Source organism: Chrysemys picta, chromosome 1, assembly GCF_011386835.1.
Source record: "Chrysemys picta bellii isolate R12L10 chromosome 1, ASM1138683v2, whole genome shotgun sequence".
Classification (NCBI taxonomy): Eukaryota; Metazoa; Chordata; order Testudines; family Emydidae; genus Chrysemys; species Chrysemys picta.
Window position 1 is genome coordinate 134,925,767 of NC_088791.1, and position 13,413 is coordinate 134,939,179.

The window sequence follows — 13,413 nt, forward strand, 5'->3', positions numbered from 1 at the left end:
GAACTGGACCCTGTCTAGGTAATTTTTAACTTGTTTTTTCTCTATTTTAACCTCTGATCCTACCTCATTTTCATTGACATGCACTGTGTTAGATGTCCAATCACCACCAACCTTCTTGGTGAAAACCGAAACAAAGAAGTCATTAAGCACCTCTGCCATTTCCACATTTTCTGTTATTATTCCACCTCCTCTCATTGAGTAATGGGCCTATCCTGTCCTTTGTCTTCGTCTTGCTTCTAATATATTTGTAGAATGTTTTTTTGTTCCCCTTTATGTCTCTAGCTAGTTTGATCTTGTTTTGTGCCTTGGCCTTTCTAATTTTGTTCCTATATACTTGTGTTATTTGTTTATATTCATCCTTTATAATTTGACCTAATTTCCAATTTTTGTAGGACTCTTTTTGGATTTTTAGATCATTGAAGATATCCTGGTTAAGCCAGGGTGGTCTCTTGCCATACTTCCTATCTTTCCTACGCAGTGGGATAGTTTGCTCTTGTGCTCTTAATAATGTCTCTTTGAAAAACTGCCAACTGTCTTCAATTGTTTTTCCCCTTAGACTTGTTTCCCATGGAATCATACCTACCAACTCCCTGAGTTTTCTAAAGTCTGCCTTCTTGAAATCCATTGTCTTTATTTTGCTGTTCTCCCTCCTACCATTCCTTAGAATCATGAACTCTACCATTTCATGATCACTTGCACCCAAGCTGCCTTCCACTTTCAGATTCTCAACCAGTTTCTCCCTATTCATCAAAATCAAATCTAGACCAGCCTCTCCCCTGGTAGCTTTCTCCTCTTTCTGAAATAAAAAATGTTTCACCACCAAAGGCCTGTCATCTTTGTCGCCCAATGAGGCGGTGTACTCAGCACTGATATCAGCATGAGGTTATTTTGAAGCATTCCAAGAGCTGTTTAATAGAATTGCTGAGACTTTGGAACTAGAGACATGGGTCATATCAGAGAAATCTCATAGGTTGTTTGACATCCTGACAACTCTTGGTCCAATCAGAATCACCCTACCTATACATGAGGCGCTGTTTGACCCAGCTAAGGGCCTGTGACAAATGCTGGCCATGATAACAACAAGTGCAGAATGGGTAGAGAGCAGTACCAGGTCCCTCAGTCTGGGTTAAAGTACTTCTATGCCCACCACAAAATAGGCTCTTTAGTCATTTCAGTGATACAAGAGAAATCTAAATCAAACAAGAGTACCCCTAAGGAGAAGGACACAAAAAGGGTCAACCTACTTGGGAGAAAATCTTATTCCTCTGTCTCAGTACAACTCACTGTGGCAAATTGCCAGGACTTCCTGGACAAATGGAACTTTTTAACCTGGTATAGAGTGATGCCCTTTCTCTGGAAATTCCCATATGACAAAGGGGGCGGGAGGACTCAGGAGAATAATCAAGGAAGGCCAGTTGGAGGCCAAGATGGCTACACAGATGGCAATGGGCACCTCCAATGCTAAGGCCAGATCTATGGCATGGCAGTGACTACACATTGAGTATCCTGGCTCCAATCATCAGGCATCCCTAGGGAGGTACATATAATGATCAAGGACCTGCCCTTTGATGGCAGTGAATTATTTAGCAAGTGAGCAGACAGCACTCTCTAAAAGACTGAAAGGCCACCTTGCATTCCTTGGGGATTTATACACCAGCCCCATATCTCAAGCCATGCTGTCCTCAACTCAGTCATGATAACAGGTGCCATGTCATCACTCCATGTAATCTGAGTATCATGCCAAGAAGATGATGTACAAGAGGAGTCTCCAGGCTTCTTCCTCCTCAGTGATGCATCCTACTTCTGTGGCACAGCAACAAATTTGACAGGACTCTTGGGAGCCACATCAAATCCAGGCCAGAATGTACCACCTTTGAAAGCGGCCTTACCCCATTCCAGCATTGGACGGATGCATGTTGGAGATCATCACCCATGGCTATCTCATTCAGTTCCACTCTTTAACCCTACTGTTTACCTACCACCCTTCAGGGACCCTTCTCACAAGCAGGGCTTTGGAGCTGTGCTTCGGCTCTGCTCCAGCTCCAGGCAAAAACCTGCAGCTCCACTGCTCCAGAGCTGCTCTGGGCTCCAGCTCCGGGCTCTGCTCCAAAGCCCTGCTCACAAGAGCCTGTTACAAGCAGAAGTCACCTCACTGGGGAGCCATAGAGGAGGGGCCACCACAATTCAGGGGGGAAAGGTTTCTACTCCCTGTATTTTCTGATTTTGAAGATGAAAGAGGGTCTTCATCCTATCCTAGACCTAAGAAGATTCATCAGATCTATACATCATCTCAAGTTCAGGATGGTAACACTTGCCTCCATCATTCCATCTCTTCAAGCTCAGGACTGGTTCATGGCTCTGAACTTGCAGGATGTGTACTTCCAAATAACCCACAGGAAGATTCTAAGATTCACAGGGGGGCCCAACCATTACTAACCCAGGGGCCTGCCTTTTGGACTCCCCCTGGCAAGAGTATTTGTAAAATGCCTGGCAGTGTTGGAAGCACACTTAAGGAGAAAGGGAATTCACATCTACTTATGCCTGGATGGTTGGCTGATCGGAGGCAAATCCCAGAGGAGACCACAAAGGTCCTGCACTATATATTCTAACTGTTCTCCAGACTGGGACTCCTTGTGCACTATGAGAAGGCACTAAGATACTCCTGTTGTGATTATTGGACCTACTAAGTTACTCTAAGCTCAACTATAAAAAGTCTGTAGAAGTTCATAAAATGTTACAATAGATGTGAAAAATAGGTCAAGCTGTTTACAATGACAAATGTGCAAGAAAACCAGACCAAGAAATTGTATTAGTCCAAACAATGTGGCTACTAATATAAGTCAAGGACTGTGTTGAGATCACACTTGGTAAACAGAAAAAATTTACCTATATCAACTTTGGCCTTATGGAAACAGATTTAATTGGTGGACAAAATAATGAGGACAAAATCTGCCCTTTTTGGGGTCCTTAAAAAGAGACTGAAAAAAGGAATCATCTTCCCCCAGCTCATCTTCTGACTTACCAGCAGTTGGTAACTCAACTCATCTTGACATATCTAAAGAACTTTCTTCCTGAGAGGAAGGTTGGTTGGGCTTGCTCTTGTTTAAGGAACTTTGTTTTCACTTGTGAGTGCTGGAAGTTATCCCACTATCATGACGTCCAGTCCTCAGCCCAGCAGTGAGGATATCTAATTGCCAGCACGGCAAAGGCACGTAAAATCCTGTATAGTAATCCCTTCCCTTGTTGTATGACTTTCTGCCTTCCGTTTCTTTCCTCCTATCCTGTCTCACTCTCTTGAATTTTCAAATCCTGAAGTCAAATATACTGCACTCATCCAAACCTGCCTTGTCTAAAGAGAAAGGATCCAACCAGATAATGGCCCTTATCAGATTGTAACTAATCAAGGTCCAAGCAACAAGTGTCTTGGTAGACTTTCCAGCCAAAGCATCCACTTGTAACTGACTAGCAGTCCCGTGTTCCAAAAATATCAACAAAAGCCATGTTTCACCCATCTTTTCTCTCTTGTCTTTCCTTACCTTGTGTCTGTGAATGCCCTGCACATCAGGACTAAGAAAAAAATTAACCGTTTCCTTTTTATCAATGAAAAGTTGTTCTTAAACTAAGAGACTCTGATACTTTAACTCCAAAAGGAAAGAGACTTTAATAAAATCTGAAGTTTGTTTTGCATAATCACTCAATCACAGTGTCAGTATAAATGGTTGTTTTAATTTCCTGTGGGTTTCTGTGGGTGTATTTAATCAATAAACTTTCAGTATAAATAGATGCTTTTAGGTGTTTGCTAAGTAACCGGGTAAAACCAAGGTCTCTATTTAATATTAGCCCTGAATCCTCTATCTATCACTGTTTCATTGTAGATAGTGAAAGTGTTTATAAATGCCTTTAACTTTTTACGCCTTTGAAATTTATATCGATATAGCACTCCCTCCTTTCACTTCATTATTTATATGGCAAGTTAATCCCATGTGATGTTCATTCTCTTATCCTCTCCTCAGGGAGAGAAGTGTGTGCAGTGGCATTTCTTGTTTTGGTAGGGTTTTTGTTTTCTCCTCTCCCAACCCCAAACTCCTTTACACCTGCCTGGTGCTCCACATCCTCATTAGTCACTTGGGGCTAGATTTATGAAGGTATTTAGGTATAGAGGCATCTACTTAGTATTGCCCTGGGAAAGTGAGAGGGACTAATGGAGATTTGTACTTTCCAATATACTTTCCAGAGCCTTTTTACAGTCTTGTTTCAAGGGAGTTATGCATGGAGCGTTTACCATATCATTCATTATATCATACCTACTCTGTAATAAGGACCAGACTCTAATAGTGGCCACAACAGTGCAAATCCAGATTAATTCCGTTAAGATCAGCTCCTTCAGTGAAACACTAGAATGGGTTACTTAGGGAGGTGGTAGAATATCTCCATCCTTAGGCCTGGTCTACGCTGGGGGCGGAGGATTCGATCTAAGATACGCAACTTCAGCTACGAGAATAGCTTATTCTCGACATATCTTAGATCAACTTAGAATCACTTACTTCGCATTCTCGCGGCGCGGGATCGACGACGGCCACCGCTCCCCTGTCGACTCCGCTTCCACCTCTTGCCACGGTGGAGTTCCGGAGTCAACGGCAGAGTGATCGGGGATCGATTTATCATGTCTACACTAGACGCGATAGATCGATCACTACCCACTGATCCGGCAGGTAGTGTAGATGTACCCTTAGAGGTTTTTAAGGCCCGGCTTGACAAAGCCCTGGCTGGGATGATTTAGTTGGGGTTGGTTCTGCTTTGAGAAGGGGGTTGGAATAGATGATCTCCTGAGGTCTCTTCCAACCCTAATCTGCTATGATTCCTTGTAGTCAATGGAGGCACTTCCTAGTTATATGAGGGTAACTGAGGTTAGCTTTTTGTCTCACTGTGGGGGATACCAGGCATTTTCGCCAGTTTGTTCCATAAGTGAGGGAGGAGATGGAAGTTTTCTTCCCACCTTCCTCCACTATGGAATGAGCAGGGAGTTCTGCCCTCCCAAGCTCTATGAATACCTGAGATCAGCATAGATTGCAAGAGATCCACTCAAAGTAGCATCCAACTGTGTAAGGATATCTGCCTATACACCAGCTCCAAGACTTTCCTGTACCATATTCTGGGGATCTGCATGCTGGCAAGGATCCAGGGACAGCACCAGGGAGGAAGCACTACCCCTTCTGGAGGTAATCTGTGAGTGGAGGGTCCCTTCATGCATGGATCCTGGTGGGACAATCTCTGACAAAGGTGGGGACATTTTAAAGGAACACATGTAATACATTTGTTTTGTTCATTTCTGAAACGTGATCTGAATGTTTGCAGGTCTGGTTGTTTAAATGCTACCCTTCTGTGGATGGAAGAAGTATCGTGGACCCCATCCTGCATTCTTTGTACACCCAAAACTCTCATGGAACTTTTGTAATGATTGTGAAGCCCTTGTTTTAATATATATGTTGCTCTGTATTTATGTTAGAAAAGGGCAAGATCAAAGAAATGCACCTTGTACTTGGAGCAGAGGGTGGTGAGGTTTGTGATGGTTCTTAGTTCCTGGGGGAATTCATTGGACTGACCCTGGAGAAAGTTCTGTCTCCTGCACAGATGAGCTTTATTCTTACTCTAGAGCATTCCACTGTGCCAGAGAACAGTAGTTGTTGACCACTGTCTTTATCCTGGAGTCGAAGATCTGAAATCCATAAAGCAGCAACATAAAGCAATCCATTGACTTTTGTCAAGCATTATGCCCTTGATATGGCGGCTGGGCCTGATGCCAAATTCCAGTGAGCAATACTTCAATCATTATTTGACTAACACAGCTGGCAGTCCTCATTCCCAGCTTCCAGAGGGGATATTGCTTACTAGTCACAGTGTGGAAGAAGAAAGAATGGTTACATACGCTACAGTAACTGTGCTTCTTTGAGATGTTGTACTCTGTGTGGGCCCCACTACCTGCTCTCCAACCCTGCTCTTCAACGTCCGCAACAACATGAGCTTTGAATTATGAAAGAAATGAGAGAGGGTCATGGCTGATCCACCCTTTATGCCCTTGTATGGGAGCACACGGAGGCACATGGTGCATGTATAGCCCTGACAGACACTGCTATTCAAAAGAATCCAATCTCACACACAAGGTACACCTGCACCCTACAGTCGGATCCACATTGACTACGACATTTTGAAGAACTACAGTTGCTGTAGGATACGTGGCCATTCTCTCCATGCTGTAACATTGTTTTTTTATGGGAGAAGTTCACGCAGTAACATAGAAGCTCTGGAAAGCCTCCTGCGGCAGAAGACTTGCTGTGCTCGTCTCCTGCTGGGTGAACAGCTGTGTTGTGTGATCGTGTGGGAAAACTAGACTTTGATCCCAGCAAGAAGAGTGAGCCGATGCAACAACAGGGTTATAAGGCTGATAAGTCTGCTGTTGTGCAAATCCAGTGGGGAAAAAATCCTTTGTTGGGGGGCGGGGCGAGGGCTGCATGGATCCCAGTCCCTATTCCAGCCCATCTGGATTGTTGAGTGAATTCCATTCCTCCCCGGCCCTATGTCGCTCCATCACACAAAGGCCATTTACTTGGGCTTTTTGCTGAATTTCACCTGGTTTGCAGCTCTCCGAGTATTTAGTGTGGAGCATTAGGGAAGATTGTACCCATTTGTTGGTCAGACGAATGAAAAATAGCGCATTAAGAAAGTGCCTTTGTGCAGCTGAGCACAAGTGGTTATTGGAGGTTCAGCCTATTAACATATATTTAGACCCCCCCGTTCCACTTCCATCAAATAGGATCAACTTGCCATTAAATATGGTGACGTGAAAGGAAGGAGAAAGTTTTAAAGAGAGAGCAGACAAAAGGAGATGGTATAAGAACAATTATTTGGTTGCCCCTCCCCCATATATCAACCACTCAAGGAGAAATAAGCTGCACCCCACAGCGGAATCCAGTAACAGGCATGTTGTCGCTGCATTTCCAGTGCTGGAAGGCATTCTGCCACAGGGAGGGGACGGGCTAGAATCTTGTTTCATTTACACCAGAAACTCCACTGATGTCAAAAGAATGATTCCTGCTTTACATCAGTGTAACTGAGACCAGAATCTGGCCTCATGACCTACACTTTTAAATCTGGTGTTAAACAGATGTTTACAACAAAAGTATTTAATCTTATTTTGATACAGCTAAAAGTCCCATCGGAATATGAAAAACGATTAGCTGCTTAGCACCTTGCAGGCTGCTTTTTTTCAAAATGTAGTGACTGGTAATCTAAATAGCTGTGCTATTTTCTGAACGACTAATGGATGGTATTTTATACGTCTGAATAAATGGAGCAGTACATGTCGTCATTACATTTTTACCATAGATTAAATTATTGTAAGCAATTTAGTGCTAATAGTGCTGATGACACTAAAAACATTGTAATGTAACCTTTCAGAATCACTTTATTGAACAAAATTTCAAACCATCTTTTTCAGTCTTCCCAAGTAGATTCATTTTCTCAGTCTCAACTGACGGCTCAAGAGAGCAATCATCTGGGATCTAGCAAAGTCTTCCGTCAGGTACGTGAATCTTCCATCAATGTTAAAGAATGCCCTGCTGCTTGTTTTCCAGGAGAGCACCTCACATATAATAAACCTAAATAGATGGTTTCCTACAATGGGGGGCGAGACAAATAGTTCTTTTCTTCCCCACCTTCCCTCACTCTGCAGCTGTGGAATTTTGTGTCTAGCACCTGAGAGCAGTCTGTGGTTCCACTAGTCATTCAGTAGTATTTTGAACTATGTCTGCTGCACACTGGGGGACAAACATCTTCCCCCCACCCCGTATGTTCTCATGGGAAACTCTATGAGTTTCAATTCTAAGAATTTCCAGTCCCTTCCATTGTATTTCCTGTGAAAGGAACAACTTATTCATCTCAGGAGCTTGGTTTGGGTTTTTTAAGAAAATACAGGAAAAACCCCTTGTCGTTATAAGCACCATAGGAACCAGACTCTCTCCTTCTTCAGAGCTTTGACATTCTACAGGAGTATAAAACTTTCAACACATAATCTATGGTCCTGATCCTGCTAATGATAGCACACAGGCAATCTCTTTCAGGATCAGAACCTATTTTTGCATTCAAATCTGTCTACAAGAGGAAGGTTACCCAATATGGTAGCTCCCACCAGTCACAAAAGTTATTACCACACACATCAATAACTGAGTTTAAAGCACTTGTGATGCAGCAGTGTTTTGCAAATAACAAAAGGACCTAGGCCTGGACGCACAAAAGGCGTTAGGCACCTAAGTCCCTTTTTAGGCACCTAAGTCCCAGTGCGATACACAACTTTCATGGAACCCTGTAGGCGCCTAAACTCACTCAGTGCCTATATTTTGGCCTCTGGGCATTTGCACTGTTGCCTCTTTCTAGGTTTCAAGACACCTATCCCCCGCCTAAACATCAGCAGTTCACAAAGCAGGGGAAGATAGGCATTCGGCTGCGTAAGTCACGTATGGAGTCCAATCCTGTAGGCATTCTCAGAGACTGCCTACTGGATCGGGCCCCTCAGGTGAGTTCACACAAAACTGGGGAGGAGGGATCTCAACCTCCCTCATAGCTTTTAGCCCAGTGATTTAGGTACTCACCTGGGATGTGGAAGACCCAGGTTCAAGTTTCCCCTCCACTTGGAGGAGGAGAAGGGATCTGAACAGGAATCTGCCACATCTTAGATTAATGCTCTAGTCACTGGGATAGTCGGATGTGGGGCTCCCTCAGTCTCTCCTTTTGAAGGTATTGCACTCTGGATAAATAATGAGAGAGTCATTAGAGTGGGGAGATTGGATCCTCCCGCCTCCCAGATGAGTGCTCTAACCACCAGGCTATACAGCCATTCTGATGTCATTGGGGGAGTGGGCGGGAGGAAGGATGGAGAGCGAGAGTGAGCAGAAGCATGAAAATGACTCTATAGTCTGGTGGTTAGAGCCAGGATTTTTTTTCCACACTTAACTCAGAAATTGCTGACTGAATTTTGCTCACATTTTCCAGAAAAAAATATAACATTTCGGCTGGAAAATATACTGCAAAATTTCAACTCAGAAGGTGAAATTTAAAAAAAAGTTACGAGAAACTAAAATTAGGTAGTTCTAAGGAAACTCATGCCATGAATTTATAGTGGAAACTAGTGCTGCTGTTTTAATGTATCTGTTCATCTATTAATAATTGTGTTCATGTACATTGTTTATACGTTTTTGGCAAATCAATTTTAAAAACATAGAAAAGTTGTAGAGGTCACTCCTTCAAACTAAGCTGTTTTGTTAAAAAAATCTTTACCAGCTTGCCATGTAATTTTTATTTATTTGACTTCAGAAATTCAATAGCAGTGTTAGTTCACTCCCTCATCTGGAAGGCCAAACGAAGCACAATTTCATTGTAAATGCCGCCAGACCTCATCCACAAGACAGCAGCCTTCCTCACATAGCAAAGAACCTGCAGAATGTGCACCTATTGCTTCAGGTGAATTAAAGGACATTTTTATATGGAGTGTAGTTGTAGCCATGTCTGTCCCAGGATATTAGAGAGACAAGGTGGGGGAGGCAATATCTTTTATTTGACCAATTTCTGTTGGAGAGAGAGAGAGAGAGAGACCAGCTTTTGAGCCACACAGAGCTCTTTCAGGCCCTGAAGATATTATCTCACTCACCTTGTCTATCTGATTGTTAGACACTTTTGTTTCATGTTAACCAATTTGTTTCTAATGGACCTAGTGGAATTTTAGCAAATCTGATTAGTGACCTGTCTGGATGTTTGTATATATGTAGATAGATATAATTTACTGAAGATTTTTTTTTCAGTTTCTATTTTCACTAGCACAGCTTCAATTTAAAAAAAAATAGTGATGGGTGAATACCTAAAAGATGTGGCAGCTAATTTGGGATATCCCCATAAGTTTTGATGATTATCCAAAGTTACTTCTACCTTTTGAAGTCATCTTCAATGTTGGCATTTAAAAATCCAACCAGTTCCTTCTCTCTTCCTCATTCTTCCCAACTGCTCTGTCCTTCTCTGATCCCTGCTCTCTAAATTCCTGTCTTTTTTTCTTCAATAAATCAGATCTCTGATCTAAAGAGGTGACTCACATTCTTTATCTCTACCATGTTGATCCTTTTTCCTTCCTATCTTCGATGTTACTGTAACAAATCTGTGGTGGTGGAGTCTCAGCAGATTTGGCAGGTTCTACTGGGCCCTGTTCTGATCTATCTTCAGATCTTATGGGCTAGAAGTATTTCTGGACATAGGAGCACCCAGGGAGTCAGCACCTATGTACAGAAAAAAATTAGTGGGTACTTAGCACCACTGGCAGCCAGCTCCTCCCCTCCCCCCAGCTCCTCCCTACCGCCAGCAGCCCCAATTATCAACTTCTCCCCCTCCCTCCCAGCTGTTCTGCAGTGTGCAGGAGGCGCTGGGAGGGAAGGGGAGGAGCGGGGACGGGGCATGCTCAGGGGAAGGGGAGGAAAGAAGTGGGGAAGAGGCAAGGCGGGGTGGGAAGAGGCGGGATGAGGGGTGGTTTGGGGGGAAGGGGTGAAGTGGGGGTGAGGCCAGGGGCGGAGTGAGGATAGGAAGTGGTGGGATGGGGGTGGGGACTTGGGGGAAGGTGTGGAGCGGGGGCAGGGCCTGGGGCAGAGGGGGGGGGTCGAGCACCCCCCCGGGTAGAGAGGAAGTTGGCTCCTATGTTTCTGGATCAGAATAACCCCAGAATGCATTTTGCCTGAGATGCCATGGAATGCCTGGAGAATGCATGCTTTATAAACAGCAGCTTGTTAGGTAGAGGTTTACTGAGACCCTGCCATGGGTTGTATAACCTGTTTAGAAATGTTTGCGTAAGGGTTGAGTGGAGCTCTAGGGCTCACAACAGCATACAGAATGGGGTAGAGAGGCTGCTTACCTGAAATGATTCGAACTATCAAAAATGTTAAATTTCGCAGCCTGATGCAGCCAAACATTCCCGCACAGACACATGCTCAAGTCCATTGCAGTCAGTTCTTAAGTTTCAACTCTAAGAATTTTCCGTCTCTTCCCTAGCATCTTCTGTGAACAGGTTAATTTACTAATCTAAGGGTTTGGGGAGATTGTCTTGTGTTTTAAGAAAACACTTAAAAGCCATTGTTATAAGAAGATACACAGAGGCTAGACTCCTTCCTAAAGCAAGGCTTAGAAATTCCACAGGAGTGTAAAACTTCCAATATACAAATCATGTGTAAATGCTTTGGTAAATCAGGGCCCCTCTTAGGATGGAGGTTTGAGCCAGTGTTCTTTTGTTTTGTTTTTTTCTAAACCCGTTTGCTCAAGCTTAGAAGTAAAGAGGCGCACTTTCACTCCTGGAATCACAGAAGTCAGAAATGGAAAACATCTCTTAGATCATCTTGTCAACCTCCTCAGCAGAAAGACCTGGGCCAGATCCTCAACTTGTGTAAATTGTCATAGCTTAATTGAAGTCAATGGAGCTATGACAGTTCACACCAGCTGATAATTGAGCCCCGAGTATTGAATAGACATGGAAACTGAATTTCCCCTTTTCCCTTAAAGGTGTCTCTCTCCAAGTCAGAATGAAGGCACATTGTAAGGGAAGTTTCCACTGTTGTTGCCCATGCTGTACCTGTTCTGTGGATAAATGGAGGATTATAGTCTCCAAGGCTTCCAGGCCTTTTTTCAGCCCTAAATTAACTTTAGAATATAAGAACGGCCATACTGGGTCAAACCAAAGGTCCATCTTACCCAGTATCCTGTCTTCTGACAGTGGCCAATGCCAGGTGCCTCAGAGGGAATGAACAGAACAGGAAGACATCAAGTGATCCATGCCCTGTCGCCCATTCCCAGCTTCTGGTAAACAGAGGTTAGGGACACCATCCCTGCCTGTCCTGGCTAATAGCCATTGGTGGACCTAACCTCCATGAATGTATTTAGCTCTCTTTTGAACCCTGTTATAGTCTTGGCCTTCACAAGATTCTCTGGCAAAGAGTTCCACAAGTTGACTTTAAACTTTAAAATCCCTAATAAAGTCCAAAGCCTCCAGAGCTTACTTCTGAGTGGGCTACAGGCAGCAGTTTTTCTGTAATGATAGGGATGAGCTGAAAACGAGTGAAAATACAAGAAAGCAAAATGAAAATCTTTGTTGTTTGGCAGGAAAACAGATGTCGAGGCCAGCCACATTTTTCCCGATTTAACCTTGCAGAAAACCTGCCTGAAGGCGCTACTAGAGTCCAGCCCAATAGGCCGGAAATAGAAGGAACCAACACCAGTCTCAAGTTGCCTCTGACAGCTCCAGGTACAATATGAGCAGAAACAATGCATGCTAGAGAGAAAGATGTAACAAACAGCACTCACTAAGAAGGTGAATTGCTGTTAGAGTTCACTGAAATGTCTTTCTTGGGGAGGGGATGGAGGAAGGGATGCATTAGAGGAGTTTTAAATATAATTTAACTGTTGATATTAAACAAAATGTGGAACAAATAGACTAGTGCAAATATATAAGTGACGAGGATCATAGAATCAATCATAGAATCATAGGACTGGAAGGGACCTCAACACGTCATCTAGTCCAGTCCCTGCAAAGAAACCATGACAAGGGCTTGTCCAGGATGTGTGACCTTGTTGTGTGAAGGCAAGTCACTAAGGGTCTCTCTACACTTGGAGCTGGGGATGTGATTCCCACCCATTCAGAAGACATACTTACTTGCATTGCTCTCATTGACCCAGCACGCTAAAAATAGAATTGGCAGTATGAGCTGCAGGACGGTCTAGCCTCCCTGAGTATGTGCCCATGGTCTCATAATTTTTTCCGGTATTTGTTACCCTTTATGATTATTTTTAACAGATTTCTAAGTGAAATGTCAATTTGAAATTAAAAGTCAAAATGTTTCATTTTGAAAATGTTGAAACAAACAGTTTCAACTTTTTCAAAAAACACATTTTTACATTTTTATCTGGCTAAAATTATTCTCTGACTTCTACCCCAATCTGTGAATAATTCCATTTGAGTGACAAATACATGTTTTGGCAAATAAACTATTTAACCCCCCGCCCCCCCCAAAAAATTCACTTGGCTGTAGCTGCTAGTTTCAGCTCTTTACAAAAATATTTCCCCTAACAAGAGAGTAGCAGAAGGACAATATTATTCTGGAAATCAATCATCAGTGACTAAATAAAAATAAGGGCATGGTAGAGCAAATACATCCCCACGTTGAATTGAACTCACTGCTGAACCTCTGTTATATAAACAGTGCCTAGATACTACTAGACAATAATTATAGCCTGGTGATGGATCCATTAAAATATACAAACAGATAGTCATAAGCAACGACTGTCCAGTATATGATGACTAACAGTAAATTCTCCCTTCTGATCAGAATGGCAGAT

At 43.1% G+C, this 13,413-nt stretch overlaps 1 protein-coding gene across 1 annotated transcript in view; it reads left to right on the forward strand.

Annotated features, from left to right (window-relative positions):
* Positions 1-13,413, forward strand: part of DYRK4 (dual specificity tyrosine phosphorylation regulated kinase 4) — a 74,352-nt gene that overhangs the window by 30,743 nt on the left and 30,196 nt on the right. The window contains exons 4-6 of the mRNA XM_005307856.5: positions 7,496-7,579; positions 9,367-9,513; positions 12,181-12,322. Coding sequence (XP_005307913.4) covers positions 7,496-7,579; positions 9,367-9,513; positions 12,181-12,322 — 373 coding nt within the window. The remainder of the gene's footprint in view (positions 1-7,495; positions 7,580-9,366; positions 9,514-12,180; positions 12,323-13,413) is intronic.